The sequence below is a fragment of the Carassius carassius genome, chromosome 24, assembly GCF_963082965.1.
Source record: "Carassius carassius chromosome 24, fCarCar2.1, whole genome shotgun sequence".
NCBI lineage: Eukaryota > Metazoa > Chordata > Actinopteri > Cypriniformes > Cyprinidae > Carassius > Carassius carassius.
In genome coordinates, this window is record NC_081778.1 from 17,095,265 (window position 1) to 17,119,677 (window position 24,413).

At 38.0% G+C, this 24,413-nt stretch overlaps 1 protein-coding gene across 1 annotated transcript; it reads right to left on the reverse strand.

Moving 5' to 3' along the window:
* Positions 1–839: 839 nt before the first annotated feature.
* LOC132103000 (meprin A subunit beta-like) lies at positions 840–23,626 on the reverse strand. The gene is made up of 15 exons (XM_059507781.1): positions 23,542–23,626; positions 23,269–23,330; positions 23,068–23,086; positions 22,793–22,834; positions 22,620–22,651; positions 22,441–22,519; positions 22,241–22,361; positions 9,830–10,008; positions 9,497–9,715; positions 9,074–9,229; positions 8,732–8,956; positions 6,559–7,005; positions 6,268–6,441; positions 5,484–5,592; positions 840–1,250 (listed from the first exon to the last, which is right to left on the reverse strand). The coding sequence occupies exons 2-15, from the start codon at positions 23,323–23,325 to the stop codon at positions 1,169–1,171; spliced, it is 1,941 nt and encodes a 646-aa protein (XP_059363764.1). The 5' UTR covers positions 23,326–23,330; positions 23,542–23,626; the 3' UTR covers positions 840–1,168.
* Between the last annotated feature and the right edge of the window lie 787 nt (positions 23,627–24,413).

A 24,413-nucleotide genomic window follows, 5' to 3' on the forward strand; every position in this document is an offset into this window, starting at 1 on the left:
AAGGCTCATTTAAAATGGACTATTTCAAAGTGGAATAGTGCTTTATGGTCAGACGAGTCCAAATTTGACATTCTTGTTGGAAATCACAGACGCCGTGTCCTCCGGGCTAAAGAGGAGGGAGACCTTCCAGCATGTTATCAGCGTTCAGTTCAAAAGCCAGCATCTCTGATGGTATGGGGGTGCATAAGTGCATACGGTATGGGCAGCTTGCATGTTTTGGAAGGCTCTGTGAATGCTGAAAGGTATATAAAGGTTTTAGAGCAACATATGCTTCCCTCCAAACAACGTCTATTTCAGGGAAGGCCTTGTTTATTTCAGCAGGACAATGCAAAACCACATACTGCAGCTATAACAACAGCATGGCTTCGTCGTAGAAGAGTCCGGGTGCTAACCTGGCCTGCCTGCAGTCCAGATCTTTCACCTATAGAGAACATTTGGCGCATCATTAAACGGAAAATACGTCAAAGACGACCACGAACTCTTCAGCAGCTGGAAATCTATATAAGGCAAGAATGGGACCAAATTCCAACAGCAAAACTCCAGCAACTCATAGCCTCAATGCCCAGACGTCTTCAAACTGTTTTGAAAAGAAAAGGAGATGCTACACCATGGTAAACATGCCCCGTCCCAACTATTTTGAGACCTGTAGCAGAAATCAAAATTGAAATGAGCTCATTTTGTGCATAAAATTGTAAACTTTCTCAGTTTAAACATTTGCTATGTTATCTATGTTCTATTGTGAATAAAATATTGGCTCATGTGATTTGAAAGTCTTTTAGTTTTCATTTTATTCAAATTTAAAAAACGTCCCAACTTTTCCGGAATTCGGGTTGTAGGTTATTACTTGCAAAATTGGTTTGTGATTCATGAAAGACATACACATAATTATTGAGAGCGCATAGCCACATTTAACATTTTGTATAGTAATTTACAACCAATAATGTTTATGCATTGATTGCAATATTTCAACCATACCTAACAATAAAGTTTATCATGGAAATCAATAGACATTTATTTATTTTTTTGCTTCATTACAGATAACCATAGATGTATTATGTAGCATCTCATTAAATTCAAATAAAGGTTTAACAGTATAATATACCAGAAGGCTGAAGACAGATGCAGTTGCTTTTAAATTGAATTCATGTAGTCAGACAAAATCTCAGGATTAATTTACCAGCAAACGGAAGCAAACCACCAATAGAATCAGAGAGGAAGTACTGGAAGTGGAAAATATGCCCAGACAATCACTAAAACAAGAGAAATATACATATTAATACAATGGAAAATATAAATTTAATCTCATATATTTTGATGCTGTATGGTTTGAAATGTAAATTTCTATTGTACCATTATAAAACAGCTTTGTGACCCTGGCTTCTGATTAGTCAGCACCAATAGCTGTTTGTTATTTTTGCCGCATAGCAAAAGAGAGGCATTCACACCGCCGCTGACTTGAGCTTCCAAAGTTATCGGAAGTCATTCATTTTCAATGGAAGCGGGCTTCTCTCAGCTGCAAGGAGCATCAAATTCCTTGACGTTGCGTTTTGAGTGACCAGAGCGTCAATCTGAGAGTTGAAAGTGGCTCAACTTTATGGTAATAATGAGCTATGACGCGGTTCTTCTTGCCTTCCATGGGGGTATCGTTAAATGTTATGCAACCACGCTAATCCTTCCTGACTGTTAATTTGTCTTTTTTCTAGAATTTGCGCGCTTTCTCTCTCTCTCTCTCTAGTCTGGCGTGTGCCATTTTTGGGTCATGCAATTAGACGAGGGGGCAGGGGGCGCTCATTATCTCCCTACATTTCTGTAAACAGACTTGACCTGCAATCGGTTCATTGGATAAACGAATTCCCCATTCCCAGGAGGTTTTACTCCATTCTATGTTAATTTAAGAACAAACAAATGAATTAAATACTCGTTTTTTGTTTGTTTTTTTGTGACCATGAAAGTTCTGTATGAAGAATATGACGGGGGAGATGAGATGAGTGTGCAGGGGGGTAACTATGACTGAGAAATACAGTGCCGGCCGCCCCGCTCCCGCTCCGGCCACTCTCACGGCTGTTATGAATACAGGTCCTTCTTAAAAAATAAACATATTGTGATAAAGTTCATTATTTTCCATAATGTAATGATAAAAATTAAACTTTCATATATTTTAGATTCATTGCACACCAACTGAAATATTTCAGGTCTTTTATTGTTTTAATACTGATGATTTTGGCATACAGCTCATGAAAACCCAAAATTCCTATCTCAAAAAATTTGCATATCATGAAAAGGTTCTCTAAACAAGCTATTAACCTAATCATCTGAATCAACTAATTAACTCTAAACACCTGCAAAAGATTCCTGAGGCTTTTAAAAACTCCCAGACTGGTTCATTACTCAAAACCGCAATCATGGGTAAGACTGCTGACCAGAAGGCTATCATTGACACCCTCAAGCAAGAGGGTAAGACACAGAAAGAAATTTCTGAACAAACAGGCTGTTCCCAGAGTGCTGTATCAAGGCACCTCAGTGGGAAGTCTGTGGGAAGGAAAAAGTGTGGCAAAAAACGCTGCACAACGAGAAGAGGTGACCGGACCCTGAGGAAGATTGTGGAGAAGGACCGATTCCAGACCTTGGGGGACCTGCGGAAGCAGTGGACTGAGTCTGGAGTAGAAACATCCAGAGCCACCGTGCACAGGCGTGTGCAGGAAATGGGCTACAGGTGCCGCATTCCCCAGGTCAAGCCACTTTTGAACCAGAAACAGCGGCAGAAGCGCCTGACCTGGGCTACAGAGAAGCAGCACTGGACTTTTGGACAAATTTTGCATGTCATTCGGAAATCAAGGTACCAGAGTCTGGAGGAAGACTGGGGAGAAGGAAATGCCAAAATACCTGAAGTCCAGTGTCAAGTACCCACAGTCAGTGATGGTCTGGGGTGCCATGTCAGCTCCTGTGTTGGTCCACTGTGTTTTATCAAGGGCAGGGTCAATGCAGCTAGCTATCAGGAGATTTTGGAGCACTTTATGCTTCCATCTGCTGAAAAGCTTTATGGAGATGAAGATTTCATTTTTCAGCATGACCTGGCACCTGCTCACAGTGCCAAAACCACTGGTAAATGGTTTACTGACCATGGTATCACTGTGCTCAATTGGCCTGCCAACTCTCCTGACCTGAACCCCATAGAGAATCTGTGGGATATTGTGAATAGAAAGTTGAGAGACGCAAGACCCAACACTCTGGATGAGCTTAAGGCCGCTATCGAAGCATCCTGGGCCTCCATAACACCTCAGCAGGTGTTTTAACTAAATATCAGAGTGATTGACAGAGATATAGTAAAAACATTATATGTGGTTTTATATTAAACAATGACCCAGATCAATAAGGGAAGCTTGGGAAATGAGAGCATCTGAGGAGCGTGTGAAAGCTATGGATTTAGTTGAAATATTTTTAATGTTCTTTAATGTTATCCATAGTTTTTTGTGGCTCTTTTTTTTAAGTATTGGTTCAGGCACCGTTTAGGTGCCAGTACCGTTTTAAAAGTATCGAAATGGCACCTGTATCTTAAAAACCCAATCGATACCCAACCCCAGTTAAAGGTGCCTTCCATGAACTGGTCACTTCCTGGTGCACCTCTGGGAAGAAAGGAACCAGAGGGGGGTGCTGGCAATCAGCACGAGCAGCCTCCGGGAACCAATCGTCCAGCCTCGAGCGTTCGGGGGAAGAGTGGAGGATTCCACTCAAGCCCAATGCTCTCAGCTGACCAGAAAAGCATGGCCATCAGCTCGGGATCAGACTCTGCAATGCTGGCACTCCCAGGGGAGGCAACGCAGCCGAATCCTCATCTCCCGACTCAAGCCCGCCTTGTGATGTGGCAATCGACATTTGGTCATACTCGAGAGCTCCGAATAAGACGTTGGGAATCTGGTGAGAAGGTCCAGCAAACTCACCCGGAAACTAAACTGGCTGCAGCATTTGTGAGGGGGTTGTGGCCCAAGGAGGCTGGCTCGTCAGGGAAGACCACACAGTAACCCTCAGATCACCCTGTCCACCAGCCAAAGTAGGCCTCTGCTAGATTGGGGAATGGCCAAGGGGACTCTATACCTTTTAAGGTAATCGAGTCTCCATCTTAACTCCTAGATGGTTATGTCCCCGCAATGAGAACATGAGTCATCCATGAACGCAGTCCCAGCATGCTGAAAGCCCAGACACATGACACAGCGATCGTGGCCATCACGAGGAGCCATATATCGACCGCACCGACATCTTTTCGCTGCTCCTTATATATCCACACAGTGGGGAGGAGCTCACAATGCAAATTCCACAGACCAAGGTACACGGTGTACTATTTACTTGTTTTATTATCACTCAAAGGTTATTGGGCTCTTTTGGACGAGACCCTATTAGTCAGTCTCTTTCAGATATAACGTCGTAAGTGACCGACTGAAAGGGAACCCTGACTTTACTACAACTATAAACTCCACCCCACCACTGTAAAGGCCTGGTTATATTTCATTTTCCCCGTTTCAGTCCATCTTGCACACAGCTGCTTCAACACAGCTTTCAAAATATACTTGACCATGGATGTGAGAGGATGGACGAGTTTGACACATGCACAATATCACTTAGTAGACACCTTTGTCTCAACTTTCATCTTATGTCTGGGTGGACACAATAATTGGGCTGTATGTGGATCGAGTTCAGACTGTTGCAAAACCTATGGCCAAAGTGCACTTTGAGCTTATAGGGTTAGTTGCCCCAGAATGAAAATTCATCCATCTTCTACTCACCCTTTAAGTATCCTATAGGTAGATGTGACTTTCTTCTTTCAGAATATTCCAAAGTTATATAAAAAATTATCCTTGCTCTTCCAAGCCTTTCGATGGGGGTAAATGGGTGTTTGTTGTCCACATCTGTAATAAAACGTCCCTCACATGGTTCCGGGGGGTGAATAAAGTCCCCCATAGTGAATCCATGCATTTTTGTAAGATAAATATCCAGATTACAAACGTAATAAAAACTTTCTTTCTCAATTCTGCTGACTGTGGGGAACCTGAAGATGTGCAGGTGGATGTCATAATTTGTAAGCAAGCGCATGGAGAGATATAAACAAAACGCTGGTCACAAATTAGAATTACAAACAAGGATTTGTAAAGAAAAACGTTGGAGGATTTCGAAATAAGCCAATAGGAGACTGGTTTTCCTTTGTTAAAGTAAGCAAACTTCCTATATTTCCGAGAGGCTCCCGGACAATATTTAATATAATTCTAATTGGATTATTCAGAAAGAATAAAGTCACATACACCTAGGATGCTTCGAGGCTGAGTAGAAGATGGACTAATTTTCATTCTAGGGTGAACTAACCCTTTAACTTCAGCGATTCTATATTCTCCACTCTAACTTTCAGTTTGAGACTGCTGTCACGTGTGGCACTGTGGGTCTGCAGCTCATTGTCCGGTGTAGATGGTGTTAACAGTAGTTAAAACAATATTCACCTTGTAGCACATGGTCGCCGCTTGACAGATGCATCAAATGAAGTCTTGAAGTTCTTCACTGTCACTTTAGGGCAGGGTAGAGAGTTGTTCTTACGGAGCCCTGAGATATCTGCAACAAGGTATTCTGGATTTGTAAACAACAGTCCTCTCAAGGTCAAGGTCAAGTTTATTTCTATAGCACCTTAAAACAACATGAATGTTGACCAAAGTGCTTCACAATCTCAACACAGATGCACATACAGTTAAAACATAGCATATCAAATACTTCAAACCAAAAACACATAAAAGATAAAAATAAAAATAAGGACAAAAGCCTAGTAACGACACAAAAAAGTGCAATTACATGATCATTTCAAAAATGCATACAGCTTTTAGACGCATTTTAATATGCTTGTGCAAAAAGTTAAGTTTTAATCGATGTTTTAAACACTTTTAATGTAGGGGAAGCTCTAATTGATAGTGGAAGTGTATTCCATAGTTTTGGAGCGTAAACTGAGAAAGACCTATCACCCTTTGTTTTCAGACGGGTTTTTGGAACGTTTAATAATAACTTAGATGACGATCTAAGTGATCTCTGAGGAGAATATGAACTTAAAAGTTCAATTCTCTGTTTAACAGGGAGCCAATGAAGAGAGGCCTGGATAGGTGCAATATGTTCCCTCTTTTTTGTCCCAGTAAGGAACCGAGCTGCAGCGTTTTGGACAATCTGCAATCGTGAAATCGATGATTGACTCTAAAAGTGAATTTATAAAATCGCTTTCAGAAGGTACTTCACAAAACCTACCTTGCATGGTAAAGAGAAGGATGATGTCACCACCCTTGATAAACTCTCTTTTAGTGAGATCTTCGTTCATTATGGCATATTGATATCCCCAAAAAATAGCAACATATACAGTCTCATTGCCAATGACAACTCGAGTTCCAATATTTCGAGGATTGTCCCAGTCATTTCTGCCATCTGTTACAACAAAATATGCTTTTAGACCCTTCGCTACATATAATAATAACCTTGATTGTCAGTTAACTAAAACACAGCATTTAACATGATATGAGAGAAAAATAATCAGATTCTCACTGGAAGAAACTAAAGCAGGGTCAGTCGTGAAGCTTTTCTCAGAGGACATGCGCTTCTGTACGTGTGGATTCTGGTCAAGCACCTGGAAGGTTATTTGTCTCCAATAACAAGGCCACTGCAACTGTTCATCATATGCACCGGATACCAGACCAACATATATTGAAAGGTAATTCTGATACACTTTTAAGAGAGCCTGAAAACGGTAACCCTCACTGGAGTAATAGAATGGACTGTACATCCTAGTGCCAGACACACTGTTTTTCAAAACCTTCTCAAAGTCTCTTAACTGCCATGTGTGGGGACACTCGGTCTCTGAAATATTGATATCATCCAGTGAAAATCCTCCACTGGACTTTCCAGCTCCTTTACAGGCTTCAAATACAACCTGGAAATTTTTATTTGCATTCAGTGGCACATGATGAAGCTTCCAGAAATTCCCAGGGGGTTCTGCAAGAAATGAAACTGTCAGTAACATTAAATACTTGAGGGGCATCTTAAAGAGGTCATATGATGCAATTTCACATTTCCCTTTCTTTTTGGAGTGTTAGCGGCTGTTTGTGAATAGATAAGGTCCCTAAAGTGGCAAAGACTAAACTCTCAAACCTACATAGATATGCTTTATAAAAATTAAGACTCGTCAAGCCCCCTTAAAACAGCTGGTGTAAACACGCCCCCATATCTGTCATGATGTGGGAAGTTTGCATAACGCCGGCCAAATGTTAATGCAAAGAAAGAAGAAATAACTTTGTTTGGCCTTCCAAAGGAGGACACAACTAATTTTCATTCTAGGCTGTTCTGAGTCACAGTCTGTAAGTATGCTTGTAAAGGATTTGCCACTGATGATTCAAAAGCGAGTTTTGAGCAGTGTAAAGTAGCATTTGTTGTTTGTCATTTCTCCAATCACAAATGCAGACATGGTTTTTATGTTATTGCGGCACGATGCTACGCAACACAGTATAAGTCATTATAATCCATAATTATGTCACCACTGGATGCAACAAATGGCTTGTTTGTAATGGGTTTTGTTGGTTTTGTCTTGTATCACTGGGACAAAGCGTCACACTATGGTGAGGGGCGTAACATTTCAGTCACTTGTGGTATTCGGTCAATCACTACACACTGGAAAGCTGGCCAATCACAGCAAACCTCGCTTTTCAGACCAATGAGCTTTGTAAAAATCGTTGCGTTTCAGAAAGGCGGGCATAGAGGAAAAACAACAATGTATAGTATGTGGAAAATAGACATGTACCGGCATTAGGTAATGCAATATATAACGGTAATGAATATGCACAATATTGTTATCGTAGGCACTTCTAAATACCGTGAATAATTGCATATTAAAAATTATTCCAAATTTGCAATGCATTTTACGAATAATTTTCCCATCAACTGGACAAAATGCATAACACCACTGTAGGCTGCATTAAAGATGTGTGGCTTCGATGTAAACAAACAGTCATGAGAATCATATGAGGGAACATCTGAGAGACGAGCTGAATGAAAGCACATTTAGTTTTTGACAGCAGATGGCGCTAAACTGCAGAAAATGCAGCCCTTATCTTGGAAACCCCATAAATAAAGCAGCTGCCTACTTTCTAAAACGTATTTTAATAGATTGAATTGCCATTCAGATTTGTGGATTTGCTATGGTGTTTATCACAGCCCCAATACTTAAATATTTAGAATTAATAGGCTATTTATATTCAAACTTTATTAACATTTTAATCTGGAGTCTGGACTACAACATGTCCTAGATATTGTTTGAACGTGTTTCGATTCTTTATTGTTCATTCACACTTTACATTAGGGCTTCATTAGTTAGCATTAGTTAATTCATTAGTTACATAAACTGCCAATGAAAAATTCTTCTAAACATTCATTAATCTTTGGTATTCCAATATTTAAAACAACACGTTAAAATTGAAAGTTGCAAATGTGTTATTAAAGAGCTAACATGAACTAAGACTTGTATTTTTTTTAACAAAGATGAATAACTTCTGTAGCAAATGTAGCTATTTCATCCCTAGTGGAAAGTAATGTTTTTTGAACCTTTAACAGCATAAACAAATTTTATTACACCAAATACACAAAATCATGTTCTTTTTAGCAACATCATATAACCTATTTAAATGCAGGGTTATATACTTTGTAATGTGTAAAAAAAAAAACAGACCTATGATCTGATCCAAAAGTCTGAGAGTTCCTTTGCTGTCTGCTTCATTCTGGTATTCTCGGATCCAGATGTTGAGCTGGTCAGACTCATTACCACTGTGATAGTAGTAGAACTGCAGGCACTGGACTTTGCAGTCTCTTTTAGGGGTCATTTTGTTGCTCTCCATTCTGGCTGCATCCCCCTCATTTCTACCTTTAGTGCTGAAGTGCATGAAGAATGACACACCTGCAGACATTAACTCAGGTGATAAGTTTACAGATGTGTGAAAAAGCACACACTGTGAAAACGTTATTTTATTTTTTTTATTCACAGACTATTTGTAGACTGACTAATAGATCTCACCATTTTGTTCTTTCCCCAAGTTTGTGTGGTCAGTCACATTAATCCCACTCACTGACTTTACTGTCTGCCAGCCATAATCAGCAGCAGAACAGACACTCATCTGACACAGAGATTCATCATCAAAACTACAGTGATCAAGGAAAGAGATGGATGAATCTGTAATGCAAACAAACATGTTTGAGGTAAAATCAGACCCTGAAAGTCAGTAGGTCATTATCACACAATAAACTGACAGGGTGATTGGGCTCTGACATAAAAAACAAAAGTACATTTTTTTTTTACATTGCAATTCATTACAATTGTTATCGGTCTTTCTTGCAACAGACACAAGAAGATATTCAATAATCAAACCAAAAGCCCACAGTTACAGTATATTTCACATAATATACATTAAAAAATAAAATAAATTTGAAAAATACTCACTGCATTTATAGAGTTTGTTGAGTTCAATCACATCGTATTCACTCATGTCCAGGCGTTGACCAATCACATCTTGGAACTCAGGACGCTTGGTAATGATTGTGTATCCATTACCGTTGCTTAAGGCATTTTTATCCAAATGCATTACAGAGAAGTAGTCATATGGGGTGTCTTGGGTGGTGGTCAAATTCTCACTGAATTTACTGAAACTGTTTGCATACACTAAAAATAAATAAACTGACTGAATTATCGATGTAGTTGTTCATAAGGAATGGCTTATTTACTTTTAGTTAAATGGACAGTTCAGCATCAGGGCTAGTAAATAAATCAAATGACCTGTAATGATGTTTGTGAAGTTGATGGTCACATAATCATCTCTGTCATATCTTGACTGCTCATGAAAAAATCCCAGTGCATGGAGAAACTCATGCTCAACATAGGCTTTTGATCCACAACCAATTCCAATGGAAAGAGTCTGAGCTCCTGCAAATCTGTGACCAACGTATGACCAACACCTGAAAAACAAGAGAACACATTCATATAACACATACAGGTAAGGTGAATAAAGGTTGTTACAATACTACCTATTAAAATAAATAGTCTACATGATAAACTAAATATCACAAAAACTATGAATTAACACTAATAAAATAATTATGTTAGAAACCACAAAAAAGTATCTTTTTATCTAAATGTTCTATTCTTCAAAATAACTACTGTTTACCATAGAGCTCTGTTCTTCTCAAACAACTTTTTAAGCAAACAGCAGGACCGCTGCACATACTATAGGTGCTTCAGATCAAAACCTACATGGTCTAAAACGGCGCTCGGGTCAATACCATAGACAGTAAAAGAAATGGACACAGTGACCCTATTGGATTCAACGGAGACAAGTGAAGTCAATGGCCTAGTTGCATATCTCCGCCATCTTGGATTTATCAGAAATATTTGTGCGTCTCATTTGACAGTCAGAAACCTTGATCTTACATAACAATGAGATCATAACCAGCTCTTCGAAAATGAAAAGTATTGCATATTTGACTGGTTTGTGTTTGAAAGAAGAAATCCCTGTGGACTGATTAACCTGACTTCAACGCTGATCCAATTAATCAACAGAAGAATAAAGCAATCTCCGCGCTGTATCTTGATGAATTTCCACACAAAAATGTACGCAAAAATGTAACCAGTGTTTCTCCATGTCTTTGATATACCACTATCCTCTGTTAAATAAAAAGGTAACACTTTACTTGAAGGGGTGTGCATAAGACTGACATGACACCATCATAATCATGATATGACACATGTCATAAATGTGAAGGAGGTCTTATGCATGTTTATGACAACTGTCATTAAGTGTCATTCGCTCAATTATGACATTTTTAATGCAAATATGACATTGTTTGAGATGTCTTTGTTATGACAACTTGACATAAACCAATACATCATAACCTGTCAGTGTCTTTGTCATTACAACTTGACATTACCAAGACAACATAAATTGTCATAAATATGTCATAAACATGACAGCAGATTAACTATCAAACTTAAAGGGATAGTTTGCCAAAAAATGAAAATTCTCTCATCATTTATTCACCCTCAAGTTGTTTCAAACCTGTATGATTTTTTTTTTCTGCTGAACACAAAAGAAGATATTTTGAAAAATGTCAGTAACCAAACAGTTGATGGACCCCATTGACTTCCATAGTAGGAAAAAAAAATACTATGGAAGTCAATGGGGTCCATCAACTGTTTGGTTACCGACATTTTTAAAAATATCTTCTTTTGTGTTCAGCAGAAAAAAGAAACTCATACAGGTTTGAAACAACTTGAGGGTGAGTAAATGAGAACAGAATTTTCATTTTTGGGTGAACTATCCCTTTAAGAAACCACTAGCTTTATGGGTTAACATTACATTAAACTGTCATGTGATTGGTTTTGACATTGGCTGTCATGAGACCATTATAACTGTGCCATGAATGTTTTTCTTGACCTCAATTACAGTGGTACAAATTTAATTTGTCATTAAAATGTTATAATGGCTTCATGACAGCCAATGACAAAACCAACCACATGACAGTTTAATGAAATGTTAACCCATAAAGCTAAGTGTTTGATAATTAATCTGCTATGTCATGTTTATGACATATTTATGACAGGTTGTGTTGTCTTAGTAAAGTCAAGTTGTCATAACAAAGACATCTCAAACAATGTAATGTTTGCGTTAAAAATGTCATAATTGAGCGAATGACACTTAATGACATTTGTCATAAACATGCATAAAACCTCCTTAATATTCATGACATGTGTTATGTCATGATTATGATGGTGTCATGTCAGTCTTATGCACACCCCTTCAAGTTAAGTGTTACCAATAAAAAAAAAAATCATTGATTATATACATCTAGCCAAGTTTCATATGTAAGTTTCCCTCGCAGTAAATGCGAGCGTCGCAAGACCGGAAGTAAGTATGCACACACTTGCGTCGCTGAAGTTCACCGGCGCCATCTTGTGCAACTAGCCCATTAGATGCACGCACTTCCTGGGGGTCTAGCGTACTGCGCAGACTCAAACTGAGCTTGATGACGTAAATGTCAAGTGAGCAACCTGTAAGTCTTCTAATCGCTGTGCCAAGAGAAATCTAAATCACCTACCAAATCTTGCAGACGTTGTTGAACAATTTTGTCCCTTTGCTTTTATGGACTCTCTATGGGCTTCTCCCTCGACTTTATGCCTCCACGTCCCCCCGATAGCCTCATAGACAGTAAAAGATTACCTGCGAGCTTCTCCTCCTGTCCATAGGGTAATTTCTCTACTGTACGACAGAGAGTCGCAGGTTATGACGCAATCGTTAGCCTATTTTTACAAAAACTGCTTTTACAGGGCCATAACATAAGACGCAAGGTAATGGGGCCTTTATACATTTTCGTGTTTCTTTAGAAATAATTAATGGACAAATGGAGTCTTTAAACACCTCAGATATAAAGTTATTCACTGTCAAAGTGACGCCAAAATGAATGGGAGTCAATGGAATGCTAACAGCAGGTGGGGTGTCGTTCGTTATCTGGCTCGGCTCGGTGTTCATCTTCATTTCTCTCTTCACAGCAGTTCAGTCAGTGTACTGTTTGAGTGAATAAATTACTCCAGGATATTGGTTTGTTTTAACTCAGAGGGAGTGTTAACAGTTAACAGCTTAAGTCATTTGTGGACTAATGCGTATTGGAGACGCGAACCATTTAAAACGATTCAGTTTGATTTGGTGAACTGGTTCAAAAAGATCCGGTTACATCGAATGATTTGTTCGCGAACCGGATATCACAAACTGCTTTGTTTCGAACTCTCTCTCACAATAGACACGGAAGAGAAGACAATGCTGAATAAAGTCGTAGTTTTTGCTATTTTTGGTCCAAAATGTATTTTCGATGCTTCAAAAAATTCTAACTGACCCTCTGATGTCACATGGACTACTTTGATGATGTTTTTCTTACCTTTCTAGACATGGACAGTATACCGTTCACACAGCTTCAATGGAGGATACTGAGAGCTCTCGGACTAAATCTAAAATATCTTAAACTGTATTTCAAAGATAAACAGAGGTCTTATGGGTTTGGAACAACATGAGGGTGAGTTATTAATGACATAATTTTGCTATTTGGGTGAACTATACCTTTAACATAGATTTAACGTTTAGATTTAAATTAAGATTTAGATTTAGATAAAACATTTAGATTTACCTTTAATACTTTATTGTAATATAGTCATATAGAAAAAAAAATTGTTAATCTTGCACAAATGTATTTGTTTTGTAGTTAAATCTGACCAAATTTTGCCAAATTTTTCTTATACATTTTATTTTACAAACGGTGCCCCATAGTATCGATCCAGTATCAATTAATAAAAGTCGCGTGGCAACGCTAACAAGTTTATGAGCTTCTGAATGTTACTTTCTGCACAGCGCTCTCTCAGATCTCTGTGTGTGAGTGGTGTGTGTGTGCGCATGCACGTGCATCCATTAAAGAAGCGCATTAACGGTGATTAAACTGAACCTTTTTAATGCATTGGCCTTGTCACACATGCACATATGGCACACTGTGTATCTGTTGTTTATATTTTTGTAAAAGTTTAAAAAACTATTTATACTGGCATTCAATTATTTTTTATTATATAATAAAAAAATGTTTAAGTACCTTTAAATATAGAGTACATTAAAACTTGCTGAGGGGTGGGGGGGTCTGTGTTGGCACAGTGGTTAACCAGAAAAATAAAAAAATGGCACGTCATGCCAAAAAGGTTGCCGACCCCTGGACTAGCATGTCACTAACATTTTGTTAACATGATTATGAAGTGACTAACGTGTTGATAGCATGATTAGCAAGTGACTAGCTTGTTGCCAGCATAACTTGCAAGTTACTAGTATGTCATTAGCATGATTATCCAGTTACTAGCATGTTGCTAGCATGTTTCCAGCATGATTAGCAAGTGACTAGCATGTTGCTAAGATGTTTCCAGCATGATTAGCAAGTGACTAGCATGTTGCCAGCATGACTTGCAAGTGACTAGTATGTCATTAGCATGATTATCCAGTTACTAGCATGTCGCTAGCTTGTTTCCAGCATGATTAGCAAGTGACTAGCATGTTGCTAGGATGTTTAATAAGTGACTATCATGTTGCTAGCATGACTAGCAAAACACTAGCATGTTCCTATTATGATTAACAAGTAGGGCTGGGTATCGATTCAGATGTTCCAGATCGATATTATTTTGATTCACAAGCTCTCAAATCGATTAGATTTCAATTTGATTTTCGATTATGATTCTCGATTCGATTTTCTATACTTGATTCTTGATTCAACTCAATGAATATAAATATAATACAAATACTATATTTGTTTTAAAAATTAAGAGCCACAAACCTGTATATTAAACTCTTATTTTAGGTACACTTGGGTACATTAAAACAGAACCCATCTCTAATTTTCAAATGCATTCAATTATGTTAAATATAATAGAATTTTGATGCAAGATTAAAAATGTATGCTGAAAAAGTCAGAACAGTCGCATTACATGCACAACCAGGATCAAGGCATTTCATTTTTAAGATAAAATACACTTTAAAAAATGCTGGGTTGTTTTTTCAACCCAAATGCTGGGTTGAGACCACTGCGTAGGACTTTGGGTTGTTTTAACCCAAATTTGGGTTGAAAATTGGTCTCGATTTTAACCCAGCGGGGCTGGGTTGGGAACGCGGACATGAAGGAGAGCACGCACGCACGTCACGTTAAGATCATAAGTCTCCAGTGCGAGCAACCGCCAATTTTCTCAGCGTGAAAGAAGCGAGAAGCGAGTGGAAGACATTATGGTAAGTAAAGATTCAAAATGTAAAGTTATCGTTTATTGTTTAGCCAGTTGTATGAAAGGTGGAAGGTTTTATGAAAGGCGTAAACAAAGGAGCTTAACATTATATAAAAAAAACCTGCGGACGTGGTTTTCGCCTCAGACCCTGTTGCTTTCTGTGTTTCCACCACGGTATGAAGTACCGGGAAGATTATGCAAATGTATGGTGACGTAGGTCTGGGAGCGTTTCTCAATACAAAGTATGCTGATTTTAGGCATGCATCCTCAGTGGTGCGGATGTCACGCATTCGACTCGGGAGTGTGATCTAAGCGACTACGCAAATCGGGTAATTCTGCAAACAGCAGTGTACTTGATAACATCAGTCAGCTCGCCTTGGCTACTGCAATCTCCCTCACAGTATAATTACAATAGAACAAATAAGATATCAAATGCACTGTCTCCTTTCTTTTTTCATTTGAGTTCATGGAAATATGTATATACAGTCATTACAATTAAACAAAATATTATATTAATTTGTCCTTTTTATTTTCATTTTAACATATAGATAAATTAAATACAGACCAAAGATTACCTGTTAGATTTACCCAAAATGAATTATATTTATGTTTAACCACTAAAGAGACATCGGAGCCAGCGGCACATATCAGAAGGTCTAGCCGAGGTGAGGCTGCTCTCGGTGGATAAATGAGGACTGAGCTCTCGCTGATCGCGTGGAGCTCACCGTCTCTGAGATCGGCGAAACACATTTTTAAACAGGCGCTGTCTTTATGAATAAACCACAGATTTAGTTTTAAATAATTCCATTCTTGCTTGAAATACTTTTATAATTACATTTAATGACACAATAACAGTAATATTTTGAAAATGATCCGAATAAATGGTGGTTGAGATCACAATGCTGTGTGAACTCAGCAAATCAGAATGTTTAGCGCCCAAGTCCCGCCCCAAAAAGTTCCGGAACTTTGAAAAAGTACTACCTCGCCAGCAGGGACTTTCTGAGGGGCATTTTTTTACCTGGAACTTTATTTTAATTCCTGGTTCCTGCGGTGGAAACACACAGAGTACCGGCCCAAAGTCCCTAGTTCCTGTGTAAAGTTTCTGCAGCAAAAAGCGGCTATTATAGCATTATAGAGCGCTGCGGTAGACAGAGACATTAAACAACCACACAAAGTGTTGAAACTTTAAAACAGATTATTAACCTATCCTTACAGATGTGAATACGCCTCTATCTGAAAATGGATAGTTTAATTAAATGTTTTATTTTTTCAAATGTGTTTCTCTTTCTAGGCCACTGATGAAGAGCAGGCGGTGACTGGGATGAATGCTGGTCAAAGAAGAGAACGTCCTTTCCCCTAAACTGATGCAGCAGTGGTTTTAAAGGAGGACGCTGTGCTGGATGATGTAGAAGATGTCACAAACTGTAAGTGTATAATTTGTAAAAACAATGTTAAATGCTTGTTCTGTGTTGTTTAGTAGAAGAGTTTACACTGTCATTCATACACATGCTCACATTCTTTCACACACACGTCTGTTAAATGTTATAATATCAGTGTTAAAGTTGTGGTTTATTTGTGTACTGTCATGCCAGAATAGTTGGTAAAAAACCTAACTAATTGTACATTTATTGTATATTAGTGATTTTGTATATTTTTATAAAATATATAAAATTGAACAAACTCCAATTTGATCTTAAGTTATATTCAACCAATGTTCAATGCTTTATTTATGAACTGTAGCTGTTAATGTCATACTTTTCTGCATTTCTTCTTACATGTTATTTTTTTACTTTTCTCTTGTTTCTAATAAATATTTTCCTTTTGATAATTATTATTATTTGTGTTAAAAGTGATATTTAAAATGAACAAGATTTGTAAGTTTAATGCCTAGCTCAATTTGGGTTCATTTTAACCTAGCAATGCAGTGTTTCCCACAGCCTTAAACTCAATTGGTGGCGGCACTCCGCGAGTTCATTTTCTGCCAGCAGGACGCGAGCAGGAGAGGAAGAGGTTTCTCCGGTAACGGCTGCAAAGCGGCGCTGACCTCACAAACGCTGCCTTATCAAGCATTACATGCTAAATGAAATCGAAAATTTTCTAAATACAGTAGTTTTCCTTCTGAAATACAGTGATAAAAAACACCCGCTTTGATTCTTGAAACCCTGCAATGTAGTAATTTTAAACGTAACAACCCAACTGGTTGGGTTAAAATAACCCAGCGTTGGGTTCGTCCCTTTTTGACCCAGCGCTGGGTTGCCAAAATAACCCAAATTGGGTTGTTTTCAACCCAGCAGTTTTTAGAGTGTAATCATAAAAAAAAAAAAAATGATTTGTGGCCTTTGAGAATCGATTTTGAATCAACCACATTTTAAAAAACGATTAATCGAAAAATCTATTTTTTTTTTTACCCAGCCCTATTAACAAGTGACTTAGCATGATTAGCAAGTGACTAGTAGAGCTGTAGTCAAGTCCAGCTTTGTCGAGTCCAAGTCAAGTCCAAGTCCAGGACTAGTCGAGACCGAGTCCAAAGAGGTTCGAGTCCAAGTCAAGACCGAGTCCAAATGAGAGAAAAAAGGATCCTCTTCAAGACCACATACTTAACTACTGATAATGTATTTTATGTGAGAGACAGCATATCTCCTATTCTAAGAAAATAATTTGACATTATTATTTGTAATGATCAAAAAGCATGTGCAAAGTAACAACTCTGTTGGACAGGGGTCTCCAAACTAGATCCTGGAGGGCCAATGTCCTGAAAAAGTTTAGCTCCAACTGGCCTTAACACATCCGGAAGTTTCTAGTGTGTCTAGTAAGAGCTTGATTAGCTGGTTCAAGTGTGTATAATTAGGGTTGGAGCTAAACTCTAAAGGACACTGGCCCTCTTGAACTGAGTTTGGAGCTGTAGGGTCAAATTATTTTCATGTACTTTATTTACATTTTATTTACTTTATAATGCTGCTGTTGCTGACATTATGTCTGTGGTCAAAAATTAAAATGACTGATGCCTTGGCACAGTGCACACACACGCAAAGCTCGGAATATGACAAATGTGTTTGATACATTTAGATACGTTTGGCTCTACTGGACATGCGCACATTAATACAGCAAAATTTTTGTCATACTGTACTAGGCCTTGCATAGACTAGTCGGCGCTGTCGGAAACAATCGATTACTCCAGCATGCATTAACCATAATGCATACAAAAGTGTTTGCAAGTAAAACTTGAATTTTAGGATTACAATATTGCGTGGAGCTGTTAATTTCTATGACCTTATTTATGTTGCATTTAAAAATAAAATATGTAGAGAACAGGTTTTGTTTTGGAGAGACTGAGACGCGCAACGTGGCTGTTTGATTGGTGAGCGTGCTGTGCTCTATTCATTTGTTTCATATCATAGCCTAAGCTTTAAATCATTGCCTTTTAAATATATAAAAATAATAGAACGTGTATGATGTATTATTATAGGTAAAATTACTCTTGCAAAGCTCTGATTTCTGAGAGATGCACGGAGAGGCAACAGCAATGCGGTGTTTGATTTGCACTCTTTTCATTCATAAATGAAAAGCGTTGCGCGTCTCAGTCTCTCAAAATAAACCAAACCTGTTCTCTATAGAGGGTTTTCACGGATGCGTCATAAATCCGGAAGTTGGCCATGTTGGAGGCACTGAACATAAACAATGCCACTGAATGGACTCGCAAATTTGGTTGATTATTGCTGCTAAAAAAAATTGTCGAGTTTTGGTCTGTACTAATCGGTCGCATAGGTCAAACACATTTGAGTTCTGTCAAAAATGAAAGAGAAGAGAGCAAAAAAGTGATTAAAGAAGGCGTTTGTGGTTGAGAGAGGTACAGTTACAGCACATGTGTAAATGAAGCGTTGACTATGGCTTAAATGTTGACGTAGTTAACTATGGCTACATTCACACTGTCAGTCCAAATACGATTATCTTTGTATCCGATTGGAATCTGATCTAAAATAATGATGTCCACACTGTATATCGCAACTGTTCAGATCTGATTTGTGTGTCCATGCAGATCTTTGGCAATACGGGAATGACGTTGCGTTGATGTAGGTGTTTACATTTGCGATAGATATGTTGTTTTATTTAAATTTTACAACGTGGAAATGTGTAGCCGACGCACTGGATGACTGCGTCTTGAGCTGCAGAACTGTAGGAGGCTGGTATGTAACGTTATAGCTTTTTTTCTGTGCTGCGCTGGTTTCAAAAATAATAATTGTCTGCTCGTCCGGCACTCTGCAACAACAAAGCCTTGTTTCGGCAGTGACTTTAAGCATGTTCCCTATAACATAATTATTCTATAATACTATGTATTCAACAGCTGCTCAGGTCCACATTAAGCAGCAGCAGGACCAGCTGGTGTCCAAGGTCAATCATTTGTTTAGTGAAGTTCACTAAACATTATAGACTCGCTTAAAGAGTTCTGCGTAATGAAAATGTGCGCATTGAAAGGGTTAAGTTGAGTTCAAATGATCACCTAACGTTTGTCATGACATCTCTCTGCTTGCATGATAAATATTATTTTAGAAGTTAATAATTAGTTTAGTTTAACACGACATACTTGTTCAGGGATAACTACAAAAAAAAAAAAGATAAAAAGTCGTAACTGTATAACGTTGTATCCGAATGCAGATACGAAAAATGTTGAATACTGGCTGTTACATGAAAATTTTAATATGTAATGTCATAATTATAAAGTTTTTAAAATGTACATATGTTATTGTTGCATAAGGCTATACATGTCAAGCCAAGACTGGGACTCAGTTGTAGGTGCTCAAAAGGTCAGTTTATTAGATTGGCTTTAATTTCAAAGGACAAAAAATTAAAAATAAAAGTTAACAAACAAAAACTATCCAGGAACAGGGCAGTCTGGGGCAGATCCAAGGAGCCTCCTGGACGAATTCCACTTGGAAATCCACTGATGCAATGCCCCGATAAGCTGACAGGGAGGCGGGGGCGCTGTTGAGGCGGGGAACTGGTGGCGCGCTGCGGCGCGGCGAAGAAGAGGAGTGACGGCGATCGGTGATCGCTACCACGAAAGGCTGGAGAGTAGCGCTTCTAGTGGTGGAAATTATGATTCTTTCTAGAGATTTGTTCATTTTCAGTTCGTTCACCAAAATGATTCGTTCAGAATCGTTCACTGATTCGTTCAATGATCATTTTTTCAGATTACACAAAATATGCCAGCAGGTGGCAAAAAAGGTGTATTATGTGTTTTGTCTCAAGTCAACGAATGGATTCACTGGTTACAAAAACTGACCTGGCTTTATAAAAATGTGTGCATAATCGCATTCAATATATAAAGTCTAATTAAGTTGTTCAGATGAACAAAGCACGAGGTTTTCTTGCCTCATTTTAATTGTTTGATCAGATAGGTTGTATATTATATATTCACATTCATAAATCGGGGATTAAACGTTGAGTTCTGTATGCTAAATATAGATATATGCTATACTAAATATAAATATATGCTATACCAGTTCATTTCATTCACGAACGACGTATCCGTTCATTCAACTCATTCACGAACGACATGTGTGTCATTTCATTCACGAACGAGATATACTAAATCATTCAATCAACTCGTTCACGAACGACATGTGTGCCAGTTCAGTCATTTCATTCACGAACGATAAGATGAAATGGTTCAGTTACCCGGTTCACCGAGCTGTGCATGCGCTGCTAATAGCGCCACGCTGCTGTGGAGGGAGGAACTTCAGTGAACGAGAAATATGAGTCAGTGGATTGCGTGAACGAGAATTCGTTCACCTAAAAGATTCGTTCACGAACGACACATCACTAAGCGCTGCCTGAAAGCAGGAGGAAGAGGGGAAAAAAAACCAAACTAGAGAATGAAAACAAAACGGGCACGATCTCTGTGCAGGCTAAACAGGAGATGTGGACAAAGCTGAGACATGGACGAGAACACGACGATCTGACAACAGACAGCACACATGAAGAGACTAAATAGAGAAGGAGTGATGATCATGATGCAGAGCAGGTGATGGTGACCAATAACAAGATAATAATGAAACAAGAGGGCGGAGACTAAGCCAAGATAGAGAAACAGCTGATCATAGCTGTACAAGGATTACCCTTTTTTAATGAATTTATCAGCAGAGCTACGGCAAGGGATGTTTAGTGCTGGAAATCCATTTATTTTTTGCTGAAACTTCTGCAATTATTGCCACTGGAGTGCGAGCATAGAGTGCAGGCTACAGAGTGCTTTGGAGAAAAGGAGAAAGTGGCGCGCCTAGTGTTTTCCACACGTTTTCAGTCGCGAAATGCAAATGTGGTTTTGTTTTGAAAGAGAAAGGTGTTTTTTTTTTTTTTTTTTGCTGGACCCGGTCGAGACCAACAAGAACATTTGGTGAGTCCAATGGCCAAGTCCGAGACAAGTCCGAGTGCAAATGCAATGAGTCCGAGACGATAAAAACCGGACCGGACTCGAGTACTACAGCCCTAGTGACTAGCATGTTGCTAGTATGTTTACAGCATGATAAGAACGTGCCTAGCATGTCGCTAGCATGTTTCCAACATGATTAGCCAGTGACTATCATGTTCCTAGCATGATTAGCAAGTGACTAGCATGTTGAAAGTCTCATTGAAAGTCTATGGGATTTTAGGTGGCTTTGATAGTCTGGTTTATGAAAACAGTAAGACGGATCAGTTAGAAAATATATAGCAACCCGACTCAGACCAGTCTGAAAGTTTGGTGGTCCTAGCTTGAAATCTCTAGGGGAGGAGATACATTTTAAAATTTAGTCTCAGAAGAAGAAGAAGAAGAGAAATGTACGTCAAAGTCAACTTTATCTTCTCCAAGGGGGGGATTTGTTTTACAGTCATCAGTAAACAATACAATCAACAAAACAGACACCCACCACCACAATACAGACAAAAAAAAAACAATGCTTTTCATGAATAATGTTTATAAAAGGGGAATTTGTGGCTTAGTAGATAGAGAGTTTGACTCCTAACCCTAAGGTTGTTGGTTCGAGTCTCGGGACAGCGATACCACGACTAAGGAGCCCTTGAGCAAGGTACCAAACCCCCAACTGCTCCCTGGACACCGCAGCATAAATGGCTGCCCACTGACTGCTCTGAGTGTGTGTTTACTGATGTGTGTGTGCACTTTGGATGGGTTAAATGCAGAGCATGAATTCTGAGTATGGGTCACCATACTTGGCTGTATGTCACTTTCACTTTAAAATATTTTAAAAGACCCATGGCAACTGGAATACAAGCTTTTTTAAATCTATTAGTCCAACATAAAGGCAGACACTTTTATAAAGATTGTATTATGCAAAAAAAAAAAAAAAAATCTATATATATGTATGTCAGTCTATATTTGGATTACAAACTGGAACCATACTGTACCCTTCAAGACTCTCCACAGAGATGTAAGAAATGTCTTCTGCTGTTCTGGCCTTAAAGTCAATACATGATTTCAGTCTGAACTGCTCAAGGGCTCTCAAAATGACTCCTTTATAGTTCATACCTACAAACATGGAAGACGTGAAAGTTAATTTAAATGCTATTTAAAACTTGACATGAAATGAAAAGCCAAGTTTTCTTACTGAGATTCACACTCAGTTCAAAGGGGACAGGAATATTCCACTGGTACTGATTCCCAAGAATGGCGCTCCTTTGATTAGGCTTGAAAGCAGATTGTTTTAAGTATCCTGGGAGGACTATACATGCTGATTTCTGAATTATCCAATACTTTAATTATAGAATGTCTTGGAACGGAACTCACCACCATGATGTCTCCTTCTTGGAGATTTAAACCTAACAGCACAAGAGAGTTCAGTACACAGTGAATATGCTTGAATAAAACGGGAGAAAAAACTAATGATTTATAAACAAAAAAATATATTAGTTGCCTTACTGCAATGCATTTGAGTTTTTAAGATAATACAGTAGTTTTACCTTTGTTTATATCTGGACTGTCCTTCCGATCCTCATTAATGTCTGAGACAAATATAATAAAAACAAAAGAAAGAGCAAGAACCAGAATTGTGTGCATTGAATGCTCGACAAAATATTGAATTGTGAAATTGTAGCCTAAAAGTAAAATGATGAAAAGCCAATCATATCATGCAGTAATGAGCAGCCAAATCCGGATCTTTTATGTACACACATATAAAACATATTACAATTACTTTACGACTGATTAATTTCAGTGACTGTGCTGCTGTACTTACCAGATGTATCTGGTGGGGGCTGAGAACATGAGATATGAAAACAATTTTTGTAAGTCGCTTCGGATAAAAGCGTCTGCTAAATGATTAAATGTAAATGTTAATGTATTCAGAGAATATGAAAATTTTTTTAAAATGTAAAAAAATCAACTGCTATCTACCACTTCTCTGACAATATGTTAAAACATAAGCTCTCAAACTTACCATAGATGATGCTGGGCAAAAAGCCAAACTCAGCAGAAGAAATGTGCATAACTGCATCTTCACTGAAAAAAATCATAATGATCAAATTTGTTGTTGATTTATGCAGTTTTTCTTATTACTTTAAAATTGACCAGCAAAATACTTTGGACACTGAACTCTTTTATAAAAAACATTTAATTATGTTTTATAATATATAAATATTACCCAATCAGTTATTTACAATTAGGGTCATCAAAATGTAAAAAATCTGGAAACTAAAATATGAATGCATACCAGTTTTCAGTCCCTAATGCAGCTGAACATAAAACTGCCTCCCAGTCACCCAGTTTGACAAGAAAGTGTCAAGTCGTCACATCCACGCTGTTTAGTTCCTTTTCGTTTTCTTTGTTTCTAAGTAGGTTCTCATTTTTACTATTATATTATTACTATTTTAAATTGTTTGTTAACTAATTAGCTCCACTGTTCTCTTTCCTCATTTGGCCTGTAAGTTGAAACCCCCACCTTTACTCAGTTTCCTCATTTGCCCTGTCTCTTTCCTCATTTGTTTTATACCCCCAGTCTGACTCAGTTCTTTGTCTGTTCTTGTCTTAATAGAGTTTGTTTTGTCCTAGTGGTTTTCCTGTGTCTCAGTGATAGAGTGTTTTTGTTTAAATACATATTTACCATTTTTAAATAAATAGTTGTCTCAACTCTTTTCGTTGCAGAAAACAAGCTAGGACAAGTGAGAATTTTTTTTGCTTACTATTTTGAACATGCAAATAGTATAGTCCTTCTCTTCCTTAAACTGAGTTCCCAGTATATTTACATAGTTTGAACAATAGAGGTGCCCTGAAACTCAAGTTTTTACAGTTATGCTGTAGACTACAGTTTTATTATTATTATTTTGTTTTCTACAAATAACCTTTTTTGTGCAAAGGAAAGAATTGATGGTCCAATTAAATTTAATTAATTTTTTTTTTTTTTTTTATATAATTATTTATCAGAGACAATGGACAGTCAAAGTCTGTCACATAATTAGCTAAAGAGCTATATTTCATCTGTCCCTGGAGTTTACCAAAACACCCTATAATAAAAATTTAATAAAAAAAATGAGACTCCCAAAGTTATGTAATCATTTCAAAACACAGGAATATTCAATGATCACA